The 24,391-nt window shown below is 45.3% G+C and overlaps 1 protein-coding gene across 1 annotated transcript in view; it reads right to left on the bottom strand.

The window, feature by feature from the left end:
- The window catches only part of LOC120047193 (regulating synaptic membrane exocytosis protein 2-like), a 221,937-nt gene that overhangs the window by 33,243 nt on the left and 164,303 nt on the right, over positions 1 to 24,391 (bottom strand). Inside the window, exons 22-25 of the mRNA XM_038992724.1 lie at positions 13,519 to 13,622; positions 13,470 to 13,478; positions 10,914 to 11,077; positions 3,364 to 3,614 (exon numbers count right to left, since the gene is read on the bottom strand). Coding sequence (XP_038848652.1) covers positions 3,364 to 3,614; positions 10,914 to 11,077; positions 13,470 to 13,478; positions 13,519 to 13,622 — 528 coding nt within the window. The remainder of the gene's footprint in view (positions 1 to 3,363; positions 3,615 to 10,913; positions 11,078 to 13,469; positions 13,479 to 13,518; positions 13,623 to 24,391) is intronic.

Here is a 24,391-nt window from a genome sequence, read left to right as displayed (position 1 = left end):
ATATATTGAAGCAACATCTCAAGACATCAGTCAGGAAGTTAGAGCTTGGTCGCAAATGGGTCTTCCAAATGGACAATGACCCCAAGCATACTTCCAAAGTTGTGTGGCAAAATGGCTTAAGGACAACAAAGTCAAGGTATTGGAGTGGCCATCACAAAGCCCTGACCTCAATCCCATTGAAAATTTGTGGGCAGAACTGAAAAAGCGTGTGCGAGCAAGGAGACCTACAAACATGACTCGGTTACACCAGCTCTGTCAGGAGTAATGGGCCAAAATTCACCAACTTATTGTGGGAAGCTTGTGGAAGGCTACCCGAAACGTTTACCCAAGTGAAACAATTTAAAGGCAATGCTGCCAAATACTAATTGAGTGTATGTAAACTTCTGACCCACTAGGAATGTGATGAAAGAAATTAAAGCTGAAATAAATCATTCCCTCTACTATTATTCTGACATTTCACATTTTTAAAATAAAGTGGTTATCCTAACTGACCTAAGACAGGGGATTTTTACAAGGATTAAATGTCAGGAATTGTGAAAAACTTTTGTTTAAATGTATTTGGCTAAGGTGTATGTAAACTTCCAATTTCAACTGTATATATATACTGAAAAAAAAACATAAATGCAACATGTAAAGTGAGCTGAAATAAAAAATTGTAAAATCTTATTTCTCTCAAATTTTGTGCACAAATTTGTTTCCATCCCTGTTAGTGAGCAATTCTCCTTTGCCAAGATAATCCATCCACCTGACAGGTGTGGCATATCAAGAAGCTGATTAAACAGCATGATCAGTATACAGGTGCACCTTTTGCTGGGCACTCTAAAATGTACAGTTTTGTCACACAACACAATGCCACAGATGTCTCAAGTTTTGAGGGAGCGTGCAATTGGCAATGCTGACTGCAGGAATGTCCACCAGAGCTGTTGCCAGAGAATTTAATGTTAATTTCTCTACCATAAGCCAACGTTGTTTTAGAGAATTTGGCAGTACGTCCACTCGGCCTCACAACCGCAGACCACGTGTAACCACGCCAGCCCTGGACCTCCACATCTGGCTTCTTCACCTACGACCAGGACAGCTGATGAAACTGAGGAGTATTTCTGACTGTAATAAAGTTATTTTGTATGGAACTAATTCTGAATGGCTGGGCCTGGCTCCCCAGTAGGTGGGCCTGGCTCTGAAATGGGTGGTACTATGCCCTCCCAGGCCCACCCATGGCTGTGCCCCTGCCCAGTCATATGGAATCCATAGATTAGGGCCTCATTAATTTATTTCAATTGACTGATTTCCTTATATGAACTGTAACTCAGTAAAATCGTTGAAATTGTTGCATGTTGCTTTTATGTTTTTATATAATATTATTTTTGATAGAAATACAAATATAACTTTTGCAGGTGCTCATTAATTTCCAGAGAAGTTGTGCACTTGCCTTTTGTGAAATAACCATTGAGACACTATAGCCAACTAATTTATTATACAACCACATCATGGATGGGGTTAGAAATGAGAAGAGATAAGTGTACAGATAAAGACATGACGATGTGCTATCTAGAGACCCTATCAGGGATATTGTCCATATTTTGACAAAATCAGTCACTCAAAGAACTTCAGAAGCTCACTTCAGTCACGAGTCAAAAAGGGGCGAAGGAGGAGAGAGGTTTTACTGACAGGGCTGTGGTGCAACCATGACAGAATGATGCGCTGCGGGGCAATCAGTAGGAATGATTAAAACTACAAAGAGAGAAGACTGGGGCCCATGTCGTGTGCCTGTCAAATCATGGGTTGGAGGGGTAAGGCAACGCCACGTGAGTAACGCACACATACACACACACACACTCATTCCCCACCTCCCTTTACGTTCAACCCTCAGTGGACACGATTGATGAAGAAGGGAGGAGTGATCATTGACCATAATCATCCCAGACCTGGTCTGTGTCCCAAATGGCACCCTACTCCCTCCATCGTGCACTACTTTTGACCAGCATATAGTGAATAGGGCGCAATTTGGGACACTGACTTTGATGACAAAAAAGGCCATTTAAGGTGTGAACACTCCTTGAGACAGCAGAGCATCAGCTCTCAGGACCTTGGGTATGATTGAAGCTGACCTTCCTACAGATGGACCAGACCTCAAGACAACCCACCCATCCACCCACCTGTCTGCAGCACTTTTTATTGTTGCATTCAAGTTCTGTCAAAATAACAATAGAAGTCCATGTAAAAAGAACCAACATTATGTTCATGGGCTTTGCTTTGTGTGATATTAACTGAGGAACGTGTTATGAAAATAACTTATGATGATTGACATTTTCAGGTCATCCATTGGTGTAAATCACTGCAATAATGATCTTTACCAGTCCTTTCCTTCAGACGGAGTACATTCAATTGGCCTAGTTTTTTAAATGAGAGGCTACGACAATGTGTTACCCTCTAGCCTCACTTTGCTAGGTGGTTTGACTGTTTTCATCATTATCTCGCTCTCTCCCTCGCTCTCCTTTTCTCTCTTGCTCTCTATTGCTTTCTCTCGCTCTCTCCCTCGCTCTCCTTTTCTCTCTTGCTCTCTATTGCTTTCTCTCGCTCTCTCCCTCGCTCTCCTTTTCTCTCTTGCTCTCTATTGCTTTCTCTCGCTCTCTCTCGATCCAATGATAATCAGTTCATACTGTTCTGATACACCTATGAGAAGACGTACTCCTTCGAGTATTCATGACAAACATTGTGACACAAATTAAATCAAATGTAAAATGTTTCTCTCCCACCGGCTGCATCTCCACCAGTCAGTCTATGAATAGACCCAGAGTGCTACATGATACGGAGGCCCTTAAGAGTATAGCATCTTGAAAACATGACTGAGAACAGAAAAAGAACACATGTAACTGAAGCCACCTCTCTGCCATGTTAAACATAAATGTAACTGCAAAACTACAGTATCGGAAAAACAAGAAAAGGAACCATTATTTGAACATCACGTACACATCATTAACAATCCATTGCGATGGTCTGCATGTTGCGTTCTTGTACAATTCTGTTCCTGGAAAGAAAAATAATCATAACAAAGGGTTTCAAGAAAGGAAGGAAAATGTCTCTACAGTAGGATTGTCATTATCTAGGAGAAAGAGAGAAGGGATGAGGATAAAACACATTCATGCCATCCTAGACATCCTTCTAGCTCTGGATCCAGAACTCCTGCAGACAGAAAGATATGCAAACTGGAGGAAAAGGAAAGAACTGAGGTATCATATGACATTCATTGAAAGAGAGAGGGGCAGAAAGACATGATACACAGACAGTGTCATAGTACAGTACATCAGAGAACAGAGGGAAGGACAGAGGGATATATATCCCAAGTGACTCAGGCACGCCTACCTGTTTGGCTGAGCTGAGAGGTACTCCTGCTTTTCCGTGAGAGGCCAACCACTGCCGCCATTTTGGCACCAATACTGGAGCGTCTCTTCTTATCCTCGTCCCCGCCTACCATGCCCACGCCTGTGTCCGATTGGCTGCCGTCCGTCTTCTCCAGGTTGCACATGTCTCCACCGATGCTTGTGCTCTTGGTCATGTTCATACTCCCTGACGACGTGCCCAACTGCCTGTTTTTCATTTTGGACGTAAAGTCACTGTCAGCCACACACCACCATTACAGGGGCAGGCCAGGACAGACAGGATAGAGGAGAGGGAGAGGAGGTAGAAGAGGTAGGAGAGGAAGAGAAGAGGGAGAGGAGACAGGGGTGGAGACAGGGGAGGAGAGAAGAGGAGACAGAGGAGGAGAGAAGAGGAGACAGAGGAGACGAGAAAATGAGACCGGGGAGGAGACAGTGGACTAGAGGAGACAAGGACAGGATTCAGCTACAGTAGTCTAGGACTTAGGGAATAGGTTTAGAGACAGGGCTCAGCTACAGTAGTCTAGGACTTAGGGAATAGGTTTAGGGACAGGGCTCAGCTACAGTAGTCTAGGACTTAGGGAATAGGTTTAGAGACAGGGCTCAGCTACAGTAGTCTAGGACTTAGGGAATAGGTTTAGGGACAGGATTCAGCTACAGTAGTCTAGGACTTAGGGAATAGGTTTAGAGACAGGGCTCAGCTACAGTAGTCTAGGACTTAGGGAATAGGTTTAGGGACAGGATTCAGCTACAGAGGTCTAGGACTTAGGGAATAGGTTTAGGGACAGGATTCAGCTACAGTAGTCTAGGACTTAGGGAATAGGTTTAGGGACAGGGCTCAGCTACAGTAGTCTAGGACTTAGGGAATAGGTTTAGGGACAGGGCTCAAGGTCCTCTGGCCTGAACTTCCCACAGATGTGTCATGCACTGGATGGTAAGCTGGTTGATTGATACATTAATATGGCTGTGATCATTGTAAAATGAGTACATATACAAAACAGTCAAAAATGAAAAGTGAATTCAACTAACATGCAGAAAGGTACAGTAAAAGCCTGTGACACCTTGTTCCTCCTTCAGCCATCTAAAATGAAACAGTCATATTGTTTGAACAACAAAAGAGCCTTCACCTTTTTAAGAAATAAGACATCTCAATTCTAAAGCTCTAAATTCTAGTCTTTCTACCTTTTATCCCCAGCTTCAGATGAGCTATTCATTATGACTGGCAATCTGTTCTTATTTATTCTCCTCAGGATTCAAGTGATCAAGGAGAAGATGTGAAGTTTGACCCTGATTTATGAGCACGCTTACAATTCGTGGAAGACTTCATTTCAATGTTGCTGAGAAATGATTCACCCCCCAAAAATACATATATTCTGCTTGAAAGGAAATAGGTGTCGAAATGAAGGCCTCATTTTGGCTCGCAGTGCTAGATTTCAAGTTTGAGAGACAAATGATATCCTGTGCCATGGGTTTCAAGTCCTAATGAGTATAAATGAGTATAAATACGTGGTAAAGAGCCGCCCGAGGACAGGAGTCGTCTGAAACGGCGGCTGACCTATAACACGCAATTGTCTCATCCAGAAGATTGTAAGAAGAGTCAATAGGGTCAAACTTAAGAAAAATCAATGCCCTTTAACAATTACTTCTTCAATTATTTCAATTAGGCTCCTCTCCTCCTCTCCCGTCTCTACATTCACGTCTGTGGCGTTAGTGCTCTATTCAGTTTGAACCTGTTACATAGGCTACTTCCCTTAATTGCTCTTAAGGTGATTATGTAGGGCTCATGTATCCTCACTCAGTGAAGGGATGTTTCTGCTTCTGTATGAACTGAACATGTCCACTGGGTTCGTCCAAATCGGCTGTAGATACTGAACTGAAAGAGGCACAGTGAATACTGCACATCTAAATTATTATTTTATCCTCATATCATTTAGCCTACATTAGTTATTTACAAAAAATAATCTATAATACATGCTACAATTCACTAACTATGGATTACTCTGTTTAACTATGATTTTCTATCAACCAGCACTACATATGTAAGACGTAAAGCTCCTCAGAAATAAATCAGCCTATAAGCCCACTGTATTAGCTCAGTGTTTAGCTATTTGCACATCATTACCACACTGTATATAGACATAATGACATTTGAAATGTCTTTTAGAACTTTTGTAAGTGTCATCTTTACTGTAAATGTTGTGTTGTTTATTTCACTTTTGTTTATTATCTATTTCATTTGCTTTGGCAATGTAAACATGTGTTTCCCATGACAATAAAGCCCCTTAAATTGAAATTGAAATTGAATTGAGAGAGAGAGAGAGAGAGAGAGAGAGAGAGAGAGAGAGAGAGAGAGAGAGAGAGAGAGAGAGAGAGAGAGAGAGAGAGAGAGAACGGAGAAAGAGAGAGATATAGAAAGGAGAAAGAGAGAGAGAGAAAGGAGAGAGAGCATTTCGCAATATAACTGCTGTTATGATACTGACAAAGTACACCATGATACTACTTCTGGAAAGTTCCCTGGCCTAACCCCGTTCATCTCAGTCTGAATGCAGTACGGTGCCAGCAAAAAGTGCTTCTATTGAGCTCAGTCGCCAGTCAGAGCTGGAGGTGAATGAAATCTAGCCTACAATATTCTCTCTCTACTTCTCCCCTGAACTCAGCAGAGATGACTGAGCATTTATACAAGCTTCCTAGGCTGTCAGCTCCTCTCTGAATTTGTATTATTCATTAGTTTGCCATCAGGTGAATTTAGGAGTTTCCTGATGCAATAGAAGACTTGTTGTAACTAGCTAAAACTATATCAGAGGAAAATCTTCTCTACAAAATGAAAATCTGTAATGTTCTACTGGAATACAGCCTTGTTTAACTTTGCCACCCTGTGTTGTCTTGCATGGTCATGGTTGGCACTGCCTACAGTCTCACTAGAGGAGGGTAAGGGTTGTTAAACAGCGGAGATGTAAATTACAAGCACACCTCATAAAGCCCGTTGTTTATGATAGTAAGTAGAGTTAGTGAGAGCTGCTCTGTCGTGGATTACATAGAGGGTTATGTATTAGTCGCCAATAAAGCACATCGGAACTTTTGATGAAGAAGTGACTTCAAGGCCAACAAACGCAGTGGGTTTTATTTGTCATTTTCACATATGCTTTTTATCTCCACTGTGGTTGTGTTGTTTAATCTACTGACACAAAATGACATCAGTGAAGTTGTGGGCTGCTCTTATACATAGTCAAATATTAATGTGAGATCAATATGATCAATATGATTCCTGTATTGATCCCATCGATATGATTATGTAAGCAGCATTTCTATTGCCTGGCTTCATCCTACATCCCAGACAGACAGACCTTCAACAAGGCTATATATGGCTGCAGTTTATCTGAGTCCTCAGTTCAGGTGATGGTCTATGAGAGCCGTAGCTTGCCTCAAAGATATACCAAAATCTCCCATCTAATGTTACGGATGGCCTTCTAGCACCCCCCCCCCCCCCCCCCCCCCTCCTCCTCCTCCTTAGCTCTCATGGCTGAATCTTGTGTCAGGGTCTGTCCACAGTGCTAGGCAGCTTGGAACACTGAGCCTCTCCAGAGACTGGAGGGTCTGGTTTCAACCCCAGCTAACTGAACAAACCAACACTGTGTTCCTTCCTTGTCATGCAGATTGTTGCTGTGTGTTTCATTTTCATCTAGGCCAAGATGTTCCCTCAGCTAAAACAAGACCTGCACAAGTATTTCTGTGTGTTCACGGGCCAACAGGATTTAGTCTGGTTGGCTCCTATCCGAGGCGATGAGCAGCATTTTAATGCATGTTCAACGTAGGTCTGTTCTTAGGTAAAAATAGCACAGCCTCTGCACATTTTAGATTTAGACTGAAATACTTCAAGAAAAGCATGAAAATGCTTGAACTGAAGTTGAAAAATATGATTGAAAGGATAATTTTTTTCCTCAAAACAGCTTTTCAAATGATTAATACTAATTCAAGCTAACTGTAAATAACTTCAGTCACTGAACTGACAGTGACCGACAGGCATCTTGACAACCGGTTGATGAATGATGAATGTCAGATGTGGTCATCTCAGGAAAGACAAACCTTGTCTTTCTCCCCTCTCCCCTCCTCAGCAGCCTCTACTGTGTGATCTAGATCATCTTGCAGAAAGAGCGGCGCTAAAACTGAGGTGATGCAGAAATAATTGGTTTCTATGGAAACCGTGCTCGCGGTCAGAGAGTTTGCGTGCGTCCTCCTCTCCTCCTATCTACATGAGCCACAGATAGACGGCTGAGTCTCAACGTTGAGTGACTGGGGAATAAGAACAGGATATACTGAGATGTGCCTTGTTTCATAATTTCTCTGTACAGCTTCCCTTGAGTTTAAGTGTAGACTTGTTTACTCATCTTTGAGGGGGTGCAACTCTACCTTATTGTTAAAGACAGATTTGTCCTTCAATGTATTAGTCTTTACTTAAACTCATAAGAATGAGCAGTTACCCAGGTAACAATAATGGATTAAATGGAGAAGAAGGAGGTGTGTGTGGGAGGTGTATGAATGTGTGTGTGTGTGTGTGTGTGTGTGTGTGTGTGTGTGTGTGTGTGTGTGTGTGTGTGTGTGTGTGTGTGTGTGTGTGTGTGTGTGTGTGTGTGTGTGTGTATTTAAATGTACTGATGGAAACTAACTTCCTGGACATCACTACCGACCATCTAGTCCCCTTAGCTTAGTTCAGGTGTGTGTGTGTTTGTGTGCGCGTGCATTGGTGCAAGGCACATGACAAAAGAGCTTGTGTTGTATTATACACTTTACATGAAATAAACATGTCCATTGATTTATCCCTATTATCATGTGATTATATGCGTGTGGTAAAAAGGTTATCTTTATCTCCTTGCTGTAAATCATTAACACATCAGCTGAACTGAGAGGAGACGTGTAACACTGATCTTGAGATTGGATTGTGAAGACTATGAATGTAATAACCGTTTCCCAGCACAAAACCCTCAAAGGAAAAACTGACAATAATGTCTGTCATGTATGTCCCTGAGCAATCTACGGCCACTGTAGCTATTCACTATGGTTATTGAGTTATTGAAGAGGTTTGGGTTTCTATACAATGCCCTTGTATTGCCAAATGTTCATTCGTTCTATTAGAAAACTGTCCATGTAGTACTCTAGTTAGCCTTGTTCATCTCACCTCTTATATATCAAATTGTTCAGCCAATCGAGCAGAAAAGCCACTCAAATAGTGCTCTTCTCTATCTGCCTGTCTGGGAACCTCTCCTGTATTTTGTGACAGAACTGTTCTGCCTCAGCGTCCTTGTTAAGATCTCCATAATAAGGCTGGTTGAAAGCATTACCTTGGAGCACACAATAACGGAGTAAAAGAAAGGTACATAGCAGCATGAGGAAAAACACTTCATCAGAACACTGTGCTCTCCAGCTCTCCATCCATCTGCTTTTCATTCACAAAGAGACTCATTATCCAATCCATGCTCTCTGATGCTGTGTCACTGGAGTACTAGTGTGAAGGGGCAACACAGGCTTTTACTGTACCTCTACCCAGAACATTACTATTACCATCACCCGTACGGGTTTTCAGCAATCGTACGAGGTAAGGTACAGACATTCAAAGTGATTACAAAGAGAGCAGCTGAAAGCATTAACAGCCAGGGTTGAAGAGAGTTGAGGTAGTTGTGGACTGGGTTCTGGGGTTATGGGGTCAGGGGGTCAGGGTTGAAGAGAGTTGAGGTAGTTGTGGACTGGGTTATGGGGTTATGGGGTCAGGGGGTCAGGGTTGAAGAGAGTTGAGGTAGTTGTGGACTGGGTTATGGGGTCAGGGGGTCAGGGTTGAAGAGAGTTGAGGTAGTTGTGGACTGGGTTATGGGGTCAGGGGGTCAGGGTTGAAGAGATTTGAGGTAGTTGTGGACTGGGTTATGGGGTCAGAGGGTCAGGGTTGAAGAGAGTTGAGGTAGTTGTGGACTGGGTTATGGGGTCAGGGGGTCAGGGTTGAAGAGAGTTGAGGTAGTTGTGGACTGGGTTATGGGGTCAGGGGGTCAGAGTCAGGGTCAGATGAGTTTACAAGCACATAGAGCCAGGCGCAGGCAAGGAAAAGGACATCATACTGACCCAACACAGAGGTACAGACAGACAACAAGTGATTTAGCAACTGACTGACTACAGCCTAGTGTACCATAACTTTGAGTGGCCTGTTTGTCTGTCCACATCGGTAATACTTTACTTAATAAGATCTGAGCATTTAGCTTGATGTGTTTTTTCAAAACCAGACTAAAAATAGAGTCTGTTCGTAAGAAGCTCTTAGTTCCCACTGTGAATGCAATGTAACACTGATTACATCTTATTAGACAGCTAAACTAATCTGTTAGCCTGCTGCTGAGAAGAACTCGCGGGGTTCCAAATCAATTTGTTTTAATCTTGACATACTTTTACAGCCTCTTATGATGACTATCCTCCCTGTTGAAACGAAACAACTGTCATGTTTGTAATATAAAAGTATCATGTAAAACATTATGGGAACATGATAACTGGCATTCCACAAAATAATGGATTCATGTTAGATTCATGTTAGATTGAGGGTAGACTGGTAAAGTTTAACCTGACTGAGGTTGGATTGAGGTTAGATTGAGTTCAGGTTAGGTTTGACCTGAGATTGGATTGAGGTTAGATTGAGGTCAGGTTAGGTTTGACTGGAGGTTGGATTGAGGTTAGATTGAGGTCAGACTGGTGAACTAGTTAACTAGTTACCTGAGGTCAGTCTCTGAGAACCTCCTCCGCAGCATTTCCTCTTCATCCATCTCCTCCTGTGACTTCTGTGTGACTACAGTGGTCCTCCTCTGACCTCCTTCCTCTTTAGCCTCCTCCTCCTCCCCTTCCCTCTGTTTACCCTGCCCTCTATGTGTACCCCCCTCTTCCCCCCCCACCTCTCGCCCAGCTTCCTCTTCCTCCAGCACCTCCCCCAAATGTTCATCCCCTTCCCGTGATTGGTTCCTTGATTCGGAATAGATGAGGACGTGACAGAAGCGCAAACGCGGCGCATGCAAAGCAGAAAGGAAATGAAAGAAAGGTATGTGAAACCAAACTGCAGAAATAAGGTCAACAATGAGACAAAATGGAACATACATAAAACAGCAAAACTAAAATGAACTAAAAGCAAAAAACCTAGACATGCAGATCTGTTTCAGTTATGTTTCAACACGAGACAACCCATACAGCATACTACATGGTTTCACACCAGTATGAGTTACCAGTTACGAGCAAACCCCAACCTGAAGCAGTAGAGTTCAAACATTTAGCTCTATTTTCACCTAGGCAGAGCCAAAGCTGAACTCACTGGACGGTGGGAAATAGCACAATGCTAGCTGTGTATTTTCCCCTAAAGTTAATAAACCAAATGAAAACGCTTTTCATTGTGGAAAATGTCTGTACTTGGCAACTTTAGTTGGAAGAAAGCTTCACGGCCTTTGGGGTTTGCCCATCCCTGGCAGGCCACAGGTATTAGATCTAGGGCTTCTGTCTCCCCTTGGTGTTGCTGCATCCTACCTGATCTTCTGCTTTCCTCTCGGCCGTTCTGACTGGACAGACATGTAGCTCGTGCTGCTGAACCGAGAGGCACTACTGGTTCTCGACACAGCGGACACGTCGCTTACATCGCTGTCCGAAGACTTGGCTGACATGTTGTCTGAACCCCGCTGACCATCCCTCCTCTGTAAAGGAGAAACACACACCACTCAGCACACAACTAAAAATAGACTTGAAAATGCTACTTTGTGGTAATTATTTTGTCCCTTGATGAGTTTTCCCCCTATATACACTGATTGTAAAGAACATTAAGGACACCTTCCTAATTATTAAGTTGCACCTGCCCTTTAACCCTCAGAACAACCTGAGAAAATTTCAGGTCTGCTGAGCGCAAACTTGAATGTTGCTAAAATTCTGTGCAAATCCAAGCTCGCGTTTACTGTGAACACTGAGGCTGTACCCGCTTTAAGTTAGTTTTGACAGTGATCAAGTAGGCTACTATGGCTATTTGATCATAATGTAGGCCTACCAGAGTGACCTACCACTAAAAGAAAATGAGAAAATGCATCCCATAACATTTTAACATGGAAAGAGCTGTTCTATCATCCAGTCTACAGTAGCAGCCAATGTGTGGTGTTCAATGTAGGCTACATTCCATGAGATTTTTGAAGAAAAAAAAACATGCAGGGCTTGACAACTTTTATCCACTCAGACAAGGAGGTGACTGAAAATGTTGTTGGGTTGTTTGATGCAAGAAACCACTTTGCAAAATAAAACACATTATTATTCTCATACCATTACTACAGAGAATCAGACAAATTATGCTACCCTCTGCCTATTGGCTACTTAGCTTATTCAAGCCTGCCTCAAAATACCTGGAAACCATGTGTTTGACGCATTTGATACCAGTCCACAGATTCCGCTCCAGTCATTACCACGAGCTCGTCCTCCCTAATTGAGGTGGCACCAACCTCCGGCACGTCAATCTTTTTTACCCATTCACCCTCTGAATGGCACACACACACAATCCATGTCTGAATTATCTCAAGGCTTTAAAGTCCTTCTTTAACATGTCTCCTCCCCTTCATCTACACTGATGGAAGTGGATTTGACAAGTGACATTTTTCCATTTAGCAAACCCTCTTATCCAGAGCCACTTACAGGAGCAGTTAGGGGTAAGTGCCTTGCTCAAGAGAACATCGACAGATTTTCACCTAGACAACTCGGGGATTTGAACCAGCAACCTTTCTTGCCCAACTTCTTAGCTACCTTAACCGCTAGGGTACCTGCCACCTACATAAGGCATCATAGCTTTCACCTGGATTCACCCGGTCAGTCTATGTCATGGTGGTCATAACGTTTTGGACACTCAGTGTATGTGATGTAGATAATAAACTGTTTAAAACAGTCTATTGCAAGAGTTATAGTCTTGTGGGGAAGGAATTTATCAAAGTATTACTTAGAAAATTATAAGATAAAGGACAATAGAACAAACTTTCATGTGGCCAAAATCTCTGCTTTCAATGATTTGTTGGCTTTTTAAGGAGATCCGTTCGTCCAAAAACAATTGTTAGCCAAAGAGCAGCTCATTCACATTCATTATGGCCAATGTTCTTGGAGGAGGACACAGAGAAATACTAGGTTATATAATCAAATAATCTTGAGCGATGGTAAGTTGTTCTCCCAGTTTAGAACATACTGTTTATCCATTAGTTCAGGTCTGTAAAGCCAAAATGTAAACTAATCAAAATAATTTGGCATAAACAAGAAATGGGAAAAGGATATCTTTCTTAGTTTTTTTACAGCAAGTTGGTGAACCAAGACTTGATGTTAAAACAAATTAAAATCATCTGCAAAGAAAGAGATTGTATATTAAAAGCTTCTCTGTGTCGAGAGGAGCATTACAGTTTGTAAACATACGGTTGTAGTTTGTGGCACTCCTCACAACTAACAGAGTCGACAAATGTTTCATTTTCCACCTGCTTTGTATAGAACTATAAGTGTAATGCATGCTTAGTGTATTCCAGGGCAGTAGTTATCATTCCACACACTTAAAAGGAAGACAGGACAGGATGGACATTCTTTCTCTTATAAGGCTTGGCTCGGGCTCTGGTGAGGCCCCCAGGCTGTCTCTTTATAAACACACTTCACTTGACTACTGTCTGTGTGACTCAGGACACAGTCACCGCTACATTCCATGGATTCACAGAGTTGATATAATACCTCATGTATGTACGTATCCTTGTTCATGAAGCTTGTCAAATTGTGAATACTGCTGGAATGGGTGTTTGGAAAAAAGTGTTTTACATTTTGATGCCTCCGTGGGTTTGAGTATGATGCGGTTAACATCCTGCTCGGCTTTGATTTGATTCCTGCACGGGCCACATTTACTGAACATTTTCTGTGTTAGCCGTAAGTCAGTTTGTAAACAAAGTGTCTACTTAATGACCATGTTATGAATAGAATAGGAAGGAAGGGCTGATATTGGTCTTGCCTTAAGAGTGATAGTCCTGCTTCACATGGACGTGTTAATGTAACTCCAAGTCAGTTTGTTGGTAGAAAATGTGTGATGCTAACAATGTTATACTTATGAACGGGAAAGAAGGACTGTGTCACTGTGTCTTGCCTTGTTGTAGTCCTGTTCCAGTCTGGAGTCGGACCCGGCCCCCTGCTTGAACTTGTTCACCTTCAGCTTCATCTGTCTGGTCCTCTCCTCCACATCCATAGCACCTAGGGAGCAGAGTGGTCAGTGGAGGTCATACTCAGGAATAGGGAAATCCTGGTTGGAAGACTCCCAGAATCACAAGGGAATAATCCGTTATCCTCCAACCAGGATTTCTGGAAAACCTGGGAATGTGGGGAAAATTCACGGATTTTTGCAACGCTACTCAGGAACAGTCTTTTGAAATGTTTTGGGGGTTCTGGTATAAAGCACTGACTGAACAAGTCCTCAAGATATGAGCATAAAAAAGGTTCCTACTTTGATTAAGGAACCCTGCATTACTATGATCCAAAGACTTATTCGGGTATCATTTCACATGACAATGTTATTGTATAAAAGTGCTGCATGCAGCATTCAGAGTTAGTTCACCCAGACACCAACAGTCAGTCAGTCCATGATGTCACATAACAGCTGGAAAAATGAACAGTAGGAAACCCCAAACAACAACTTGTAAGAGATATTACATTTCATAATGAAGGGGTTCACTTGGAGTTTACGTGAAGGGTTTGAATGAAAGGTGTCAGTTAGTCTGTGTCAAAATCTCAGACATGCTCTGTTGGGTCTGGAGCCCTAACTTTACTATACAACCTCTTTACCATAGTTTATTTTACTGAATGAATTATTCACCATATTTCTTCTAAGCAGACACCAACCTCCCAGAGCTCACAGAGGCTTTGGGGGCAAAACGTGACTGTCCACGTGCCACAGTGAGTATGTCAGGTCAGTCAGGTCTGTTAGGTCCGTCAGTCAGGTCAGTCTGTCAGTCTGTGGTGCGGGGAATATTCAGATCAGAGGATCCCTATTCCCTGTATAGTGTTCCCTATGTGGCTCCGGTCCAACAGACTAGGGAATGGGGTAGGTGCCATTTGGGACGGCCTCACTTCGTGATGTCAGGCAGACTACAGTAACTCTAGCTATCTTACATGCATCACCATTCTCTGGACACACTTTCATTCTCTCCACTTTAGATTTGTATGATGGTGGCGGGGAGAGGAAAAACAGGTGCATGAGAGAAAGAAAACACAAAAGCAAAGAGCAAATGAATGTAGAAAGATAATAGATGAGACTAAATGAAGATCTCCAGGAATGATGGGAAATGAAAGGACAGCATCCATGTTAGTTTTTCTGCAACATGTGAATATGATTTCCTGTCCTGTCCGTCAGCTTTGTATGACAGTTGATGAGATATGACCTTATGCTGTAGTTGAGCAACAACAGGCCTTGTAAAGACAATGGTACAGAATGAGATGCACTTTCTGCCATCTTGGTGGCATATCAGGATTCCTAGGTTGTATTTGTACAACATGCCTCAATGAAATGTCGGCAGGATTGAATATAGCCGAACAACAGACATGTTACAATGACCACAGTTGACATGTATGACCATGCATGCTTACATGTAAGCAAGCACACACAAACTGAGTCAAATCCATCCCCTCCCCCCCAAAAAACATATCCAACAAGCTCAATCAGCAGGGAAGAATGGACATGAGAAAGCAGGAGTAGGCGGGATGAAGAAGAGGAGCAATGAGGAAGACGAGGATGAGGAGGAGGTAAAAAGGGGAGGCATACAGAAGAAGAAGGGACAGACCTGAGCTGGTCCAACCTGGTGAGTCCGTGTCTTCTGGGCTCACATGACAAAACACAGATACAGACAGAGGACAGGAAATGGGAGTGAGAGGGCTGACACCATGGACAGGACGTGACATCACTGTGGAGGGCCCTCTTTCACAGTGGCCGCAGCACAGGTCGGGAGGGGGTCAGAGTGGGAGGGGGGGGGGGGCATAATGGGAAGGGGGTGGCACAAAAACGACAACAACAACAAGCACAGAGCACAACAACACAAACAAAATCATACAGCACAACAAAGAAAGATCACACCAACACAAATTGCACTAATGGACAGCCAAGGAGAAAAGTGAAGAGAAGAGAAGGGTGCAAGGCAGGCCGGGAGCGGCTGGAGTAAAAGACCTGTAGTGTTATTGAAAAACAAAGAGGGGGAAAGGTGAGCTGCTGTGTACTGTCCAGAGGAAAGAGAGCTGAAACAGTCAAGTAGACGTTAAGGATGGGAGGAAGAGCATTGGAGCTGACAAAGCAGACAGAAACCCTAAAAGACTTAAGAGGTAGAAGAGAGGCGATGGGGGAGCCACTTGAGTCAAAGACTATTAGTCTACTGTGGAGAGATGGACAGACAGACAGACAGACAGACAGACAGACAGACAGACAGACAGACAGACAGACAGACAGACAGACAGACAGACAGCCTGGAACATAAAAACAACCAAAAGCAGGCAGAGAGGCGGCAGTAAGTACAAAAGAGAAAGCTCCCAAAAAAAAGAGTCAAATAAATTGACGTAAGTACCACATCAACTTTTCTTTCTTTCTTTCTTTCTTTCTTTCTTACTTTCTTTCTTTCTTTCTTTCTTTCTTTCAGAAACCTTGTTGTCGTGATTGAGGCTGAGGTAGAGAGAGAGTAGGCCCACCAATACCCCTGGGAATGAACACGTTACACAACAGAGAGAGCTGGGATCGACTGGCAGCCGCTCTCCTCTCCAGAGCCTCTGTTAGTCTCCAATTAACAACCATCTCCCCCTACTCCAGTACATAATCCTACTCCTATTCCTCAGCTGTGTTTTGGGAGGAAAACAGAATGTGCTGAGGTTTTGATGAGCTGTGCTTTCATCAGCCTTTCATTAATCACCCCCTGCCGTGTGCAAATCATCTTGCATAATATGAGAGAGAGAGAGAGAGAGAGAGAGAGAGAGAGAGAGAGAGAGAGAGAGAGAGAGAGAGAGAGAGAGAGAGAGAGAGAGAGAGAGAGAGAGACGGAGAGAGAGAGAGAGAGAGAGACGGAGAGAGAGAGAGAGAGAGACGGAGAGAGAGAGAGAGAGAGAGCGAGAGAGAGAGAGGGAGACAGAGAGAGAGAGACAGAGAGACAGAGAGACAGAGAGACAGAGAGACAGAGAGACAGAGAGACAGAGAGACAGACAGACAGACAGACAGAGAGAGAGAGAGAGAGAGAGACAGAGCGATAGAGAGAGAGCACTCCACTCCTCCTGGCTCGTCTGTGGCTTCACGCAAGCATAGTGATACACTTACTGTACGTTATGCATGTAATGGTATTGTATTTTCATGGGATTTTGGAAGATACAGTAAGACCCCATTGTGGGCTAAAAGAGATCAAAATAAACAAAGGAAAAAACTGTGTCTTCACACGAGCATAGTGATTCTGCTAACTATGCCAGGGCAAGCTGTGGTGGGGGTGGTTAGCTCAAAGACCATCTTCACTGAAGTGACACTGTCCACTTCTGGATGTGTGCCCACCTACTCCCCTATTGTTCCCCTTGCCCCTTTCTTGTATGCTTCCATCTTGAAGGCTTTGGTGTACACCCACTGGGAGACCACAACAAACCCCAGCTGCAGCTATACGAGTTGTTGTCGGCGTCCCAAATGACACCCTAATCCCTACGTTTGTGCACTACTTTTGAAGTAGTGTACTATGTAGGGAATAGGGTGCCATGTGGGACAGAGCCGATGTGTAAGGCCAGGTGACAACACTCTGATTATTGGCCTTAATGTGTAACGCACTGTAGTCAACATCTGCATTTAGGTCAATTCCGTCTTCATTAAGTTGAATAATTAAGAGAGGCATGAATAAAACAACACTGTGAGACATCTGCCTTGGCTTTGATCTGATCCCACCACCGTGGCAACTCAACTCACCTCACCTCATTGTCAAGTCAAGAGATACCCGCTGTAGCTGAACAAAGCGAGCAGGTAATTTTTGGCTCGTCATCAACAGCATGGTACAACAGCATGGTACAACAGCATGGTACAACAGCATGGTACAACAGCATGGTAAAAGTCCTAGGTGAACTAATCAATGGCGTACCTTACATAACACAAATAAACTCTGTTTAAATAATCCTCTAACTAGTAAAATGCATGAGTTGACGCACACCCAAACATTTTGGCGAAGCGCTGACTAGCAGAATAGTAAGATTATGTAAAAAATATAGATAGTCATCAAATCATCATCCTTGTTTTGTTCGTCTTGAGTCATATTGTCCAAACACTGACCAGTGCTTGATGAAAGGGGTCAAAGAGGCATCACCTGACAGCATGAGCATACTGACCCACAGAGTTCAGTTGTACAATACCTCTGACAGCATGAGCATACTGACCAACAGAGCTGTACAATACCTCTGACAGCATGAGCATACTGACCCACAGAGTTGTACAATACCTCTGACAGCATGAGCATACTGACCCACAGAGTTCAGTTGTACAATACCTCTGACAGCATGAGCATACTGACCCACAGAGTTGTACAATACTGTCACGGTCGTCTTGAGGTGAATGAATGGACCAAGGCGCAGCGTGATATGAATACATCTTCTTTTATTTTACGACGAAGATGAACACGAAACGAAACACTTATACAAACTATACAAAACAACAAACAACCGTGAAGCTACAAACGAAAGTGCACACACAAGCTACTTACGTTCAACATAGACACAGACATAGACAATTACCCACAAATGCATGATGCCTATGGCTGCCTTAAATATGGCTCCCAATCAGAGACAAATGAAAGACATCTGTCTCTGATTGAGAACCACTCAGGCAACCATAGACATACCTAGAAACATTCACTCAACCATAGACATACCTAGAAACATTCACTCAACACAAACCCATACACTAAACCCAACACCCCCTTACCATATAACCACCCAAAACACAAACATTCCCCATGTCACACCCTGACCTAACTAAAATAATAAAGAAAACAAAGAATACTAAGGCCAGGGCGTGACAGTACCCCCTCCAAAAGGTGCGGACTCCGGCCGCAAAACCTGACACATAAAGGGAGGGTCCGGGGTGGGCCTTAATATGGCGGCGGCTCGGGTGCGGGACGTGGCCCCCACTCCACCATTGTCAATTCCCGCTTTGGTAGCCTCCTCCAAATGGCCACCCTCCAAATTAACCCCACTGGATTAGGGGGCAGCACCGGACTGAGGGGCAACACCGGACTGAGGGGCGGCAGCTCCGGACTGAGGGACGGCAGCTCCGGACTGAGGGACGGCAGCTCCGGACTGAGGGGCGGCAGCTCCGGACTGAGGGGCGGCAGCTCCGGACTGAGGGGCGGCAGCTCCGGACTGAGGGACGGCAGCTCCGGACTGAGGGACGGCAGCTCCGGACTGAGGGACGGCAGCTCCGGACTGAGGGACGGCAGCTCCGGACTGAGGGACGGCAGCTCCGGACTGAGGGACGGCAGCTCCGGACTGGCTGACGGCTCTGGCTGGTCATGGCTGGCTGACGGCTCTGGCTGGTCATGGCTGGCTGACGGCTCTGGCTGGTCATGGCTGGCTGACGGCTCTGGCTGGTCATGGCTGGCTGACGGCTCTGGCTGGTCATGGCTGGATGACGGCTCTGGCTGATCCTGTCTGGCGGAAGGCTCGGGATGATCCTGTCTGGCGGAAGGCTCTGGCTGATCCTGTCTGGCGGAAGGCTCTGGCTGATCCTGTCTGGCGGAAGGCTCTGGCTGATCCTGTCTGGCGGAAGGCTCTGGCTGATCCTGTCTGGCGTAAGGCTCTGGCTGCTCCTGTCTGGCGGAAGGCTTTGGCTGCTCCTGTCTGGCGGAAGGCTCTAGCGGCTCCTGTCTGGCGGACGGCTCTGAAGGCTCATGGCAGACGGGCGGCTCTGAAGGCTCATGGCAGACGGGCGGCTTTGAAGGCTCAGTCCAGACGGGCAGTTCATGCGGCGCTTGGCAGACGGACAGTTCAGACGGCGTTGGGCAGACGGGCAGTTCAGGCGCCGCTGGGCAGACGGGCAGTTCAGGTGCCGCTGGGCAGACGGGCAGTTCAGGCGCCGCTGGGCAGACGGCAGACTCTGGCCGGCTGAGACGCACTGTAGGCCTGGTGCGTGGTGCCGGAACTGGAGGCACCGGGTTAAGGACACGCACCTTCAGGCTAGTGCGGGGAGCAGCAACAGGACGCACAGGACTCTGGGGACACACAGGAGGCTTGGTGCGTGGTGTAGGCACTGGTGGTAATGGGCTGGAGACACGCACCATAGGGCTAGTGCGTGGAGGAGGAACAGGGCTCTGGAAACGCACTGGAAGCCTGGTGCGTGGTGTAGGCACTGGTGGTACTGGGCTGGGGCGGGGAGGTGGCGCCGGAAATACCGGACCGTGCAGGTGTACTGGCTCCCTTGAGCACTGAGCCTGCCCAACCTTACCTGGTTGTATGCTCCCCGTCGCCCGACCAGTGCGGGGAGGTGGAATAACCCGCACCGGCCTATGTAGGCGAACCGGGGACACCATGCGTAAGGCTGGTGCCATGTAAGCCGGCCCGAGGAGACGCACTGGTGGCCAGATGCGTTGGGCCGGCTTCATGACATCAACGGCTCAACGCTCAATCTAGCCCGGCCGATACGTGGAGCTGGAATGTACCGAACCGGGCTATGCACGCGTACAGGAGACACCATGCGCTCTACTGCGTAACACGGTGTCTGCCCGTACTCTCGCTCTCCACGGTTAGCCTGGGAAGTGGGCGCAGGTCTCCTACCTGCCCTCGGCCCACTACCTCTTAGCCCCCCCCCCAAGAAAATTTTGGGTTGTACTCACGGGCTTCCAGCCTTGCTTCCGTGCTGCCGCCTCATATCGCCGCCTCTCTGCTTTCGCTGCCTCCAGCTCAGCTTTGGGGCGGCGATATTCTCCTGGTTGAGCCCAAGGTCCCTTACCATCCAATTCGTCCTCCCATGTCCAGAAATCCTGTGTAGGTGGGTCCTGTTGCCCCTTGACACGCCGCTTGGTCCGATTTAGGTGGGAGATTCTGTCACGGTCGTCTTGAGGTGAATGAATGGACCAAGGCGCAGCGTGATATGAATACATCTTCTTTTATTTTACGACGAAGATGAACACGAAACGAAACACTTATACAAACTATACAAAACAACAAACAACCGTGAAGCTACAAACGAAAGTGCACACACAAGCTACTTACGTTCAACATAGACACAGACATAGACAATTACCCACAAATGCATGATGCCTATGGCTGCCTTAAATATGGCTCCCAATCAGAGACAAATGAAAGACATCTGTCTCTGATTGAGAACCACTCAGGCAACCATAGACATACCTAGAAACATTCACTCAACCATAGACATACCTAGAAACATTCACTCAACACAAACCCATACACTAAACCCAACACCCCCTTACCATATAACCACCCAAAACACAAACATTCCCCATGTCACACCCTGACCTAACTAAAATAATAAAGAAAACAAAGAATACTAAGGCCAGGGCGTGACAAATACCTCTGACAGCATGAGCATACTGACCCACAGAGCTGTACAATACCTCTGACAGCATGAGCATACTGACCCACAGAGCTGTACAATACCTCTGACAGCATGAGCATACTGACCCACAGAGTTGTACAATACCTCTGACAGTACGAGCATAAAGACCCACAGAGTTGAGATGTACAATACCTCTGACAGTAAGAGCATACTGACCCACAGAGTTGAGTTGTACAATACCTCTGACAGTATGGGCATACTGACCCCCAAAGTTGAGTTGTACAATAGCTCTGACAGCATGAGCATACTGACCCACAGAGTTGAGTTGTACAATACCTCTGACAGTATGAGCATACTGACCCACAGAGTTGCGTTGTACAATACCTCTGACAGTATGGGCATACTGACCAACAGAGTCGTACAATACCTCTGACAGTATGAGCATACTGACCCACAGAGTTGTACAATACCTCTGACAGCATGAGCATACTGACCCACAGAGTTGTACAATACCTCTGACAGCATGAGCATACTGACCCACAGAGTTGTACAATACCCTCTGACAGTACGAGCATACTGACCCACAGAGTTGTACAATACCTCTGACAGCATGAGCATACTGACCCACAGAGTTGTACAATACCCCTGACAGTACGAGCATACTGACCCACAGAGTTGTACAATACCTCTGACAGTATGGGCATACTGACCCACAGAGTTGTACAATACCTCTGACAGTATGGGCATACTGACCCACAGAGTTGTACAATACCTCTGACAGCATGAGCATACTGACCCACAGAGTTGTACAATACCCCTGACAGTACGAGCATACTGACCCACAGAGTTGTACAATACCTCTGACAGCATGAGCATACTGACCCACAGAGTTGTACAATACCTCTGACAGTACGAGCATACTGACCCACAGAGTTGTACAATACCTCTGACAGCATGAGCATACTGACCCACAGAGTTGTACAATACCTCTGACAGCATGAGCAAACTGACCCAGAGTTGAGTTGTACAATACCTCTGACAGCATGAGCATACTGACCCACAGAGCTGTACAATACCTCTGACAGTATGAGCATACTGACCCACAGAGTTGAGTTGTACAATACCTCTGACAGCATGAGCATACTGACCCACAGAGTTGTACAATACCTCTGACAGCATGAGCATACTGACCCACAGAGTTGTACAATACCTCTGACAGTATGAGCATACTGACCCACAAAGTTGAGTTGTACAATACCTCTGACAGCATGAGCATACTGACCCCCAGAGTTGAGTTGTACAATACCTCTGACAGCATGAGCATACTGACCCACAGAGCTGTACAATACCTCTGACAGTATGAGCATACTGACCCACAGAGTTGTACAATACCTCTGACAGTATGAGCATACTGACCCACAGAGCTGAGTTGTACAATACCTCTGACAGTATGAGCATACTGACCCACAGAGCTGTACAATACCTCTGACAGCATGAGCATACTGACCCACAGAGTTGTACAATACCTCTGACAGCATGAGCATACTGACCCAGAGCTGTACAATACCTCTGACAGCATGAGCATACTGACCCACAGAGTTGTACAATACCTCTGACAGCATGAGCATACTGACCCACAGAGTTGTACAATACCTCTGACAGCATGAGCAAACTGACCCAGAGTTGAGTTGTACAATACCTCTGACAGCATGAGCATACTGACCCACAGAGCTGTACAATACCTCTGACAGTATGAGCATACTGACCCACAGAGTTGAGTTGTACAATACCTCTGACAGCATGAGCATACTGACCCCCAGAGTTGAGTTGTACAATACCTCTGACAGCATGAGCATATTGACCCACAGAGTTGCACAATACCTCTGACAGCATGAGCATACTGACCCACAGAGTTGTACAATACCTGACAGCATGAGCATACTGACCCACAGAGTTGAGTTGTACAATACCTCTGACAGTATGAGCATACTGACCCACAGAGTTGTACAATACCTCTGAAAGTACGAGCAAACTGACCCACAGAGTTGAGTTGTACAATACCTCTGACAGCATGAGCATACTGACCCACAGAGCTGTACAATACCTCTGAAAGTACGAGCAAACTGACCCACAGAGTTGAGTTGTACAATACCTCTGACAGCATGAGCATACTGACCCACAGAGCTGTACAATACCTCTGACAGCATGAGCATACTGACCCACAGAGTTGTACAATACCTGACAGCATGAGCATACTGACCCACAGAGTTGTACAATACCTCTGACAGTACAAGCACACTGACCCACAGAGTTGAGTTGTATAATACCTCTGAAAGCATGAGCATACTGACCCACAGAGCTGTACAATACCTCTGACAGTACGAGCATACTGACCCACAGAGTTGTACAATACCTCTGACAGCATGAGCATACTGACCCAAAGAGCTGTACAATACCTCTGACAGCATGAGCATACTGACCCACAGAGTTGAGTTGTACAATACCTCTGACAGTATGAGCATACTGACCCACAGAGTTGAGTTGTACAATACCTCTGACAGTATGGGCATACTGACCCACAGAGTTGTACAATACCTCTGACAGCATGAGCATACTGACCCACAGAGTTGTACAATACCTCTGACAGTATGAGCATACTGACCCACAGAGTTGAGTTGTACAATACCTCTGACAGCATGGGCATACTGACCCACAGAGTTGTACAATACCTCTGACAGTATGAGCATACTGACCCACAGAGTTGAGTTGTACAATACCTCTGACAGTATGGGCATACTGACCCACAGAGTTGTACAATACCTCTGACAGTATGAGCATACTGACCCACAGAGTTGTACAATACCTCTGACAGTATGAGCAAACTGACCCACAGAGTTGAGTTGTACAATACCTCTGACAGCATGAGCATACTGACCCACAGAGTTGTACAATACCTCTGACAGCATGAGCATACTGACCCACAGAGTTGAGTTGTACAATACCTCTGACAGTATGGGCATACTGACCCACAGAGTTGTACAATACCTCTGACAGTATGAGCATACTGACCCACAGAGTTGTACAATACCTCTGACAGTATGAGCATACTGACCCACAGAGCTGTACAATACCTCTGACAGTATGAGCATACTGACCCACAGAGTTGTACAATACCTCTGACAGCATGAGCATACTGACCCACAGAGCTGTATAATACCTCTGACAGCATGAGCATACTGACCCACAGAGTTGTACAATACCTCTGACAGCATGAGCATACTGACCCACAGAGTTGTACAATACCTCTGACAGTACGAGCATACTGACCCACAGAGTTGTACAATACCTCTGACAGCATGAGCATACTGACCCACAGAGCTGTACAATACCTCTGACAGTACGAGCATACTGACCCACAGAGTTGTACAATACCTCTGACAGTATGAGCATACTGACC

The sequence above is a fragment of the Salvelinus namaycush genome, chromosome 5 (genome assembly GCF_016432855.1).
Source record: "Salvelinus namaycush isolate Seneca chromosome 5, SaNama_1.0, whole genome shotgun sequence".
NCBI lineage: Eukaryota > Metazoa > Chordata > Actinopteri > Salmoniformes > Salmonidae > Salvelinus > Salvelinus namaycush.
This window is presented reverse-complemented; position numbering and strand designations above follow the sequence as displayed.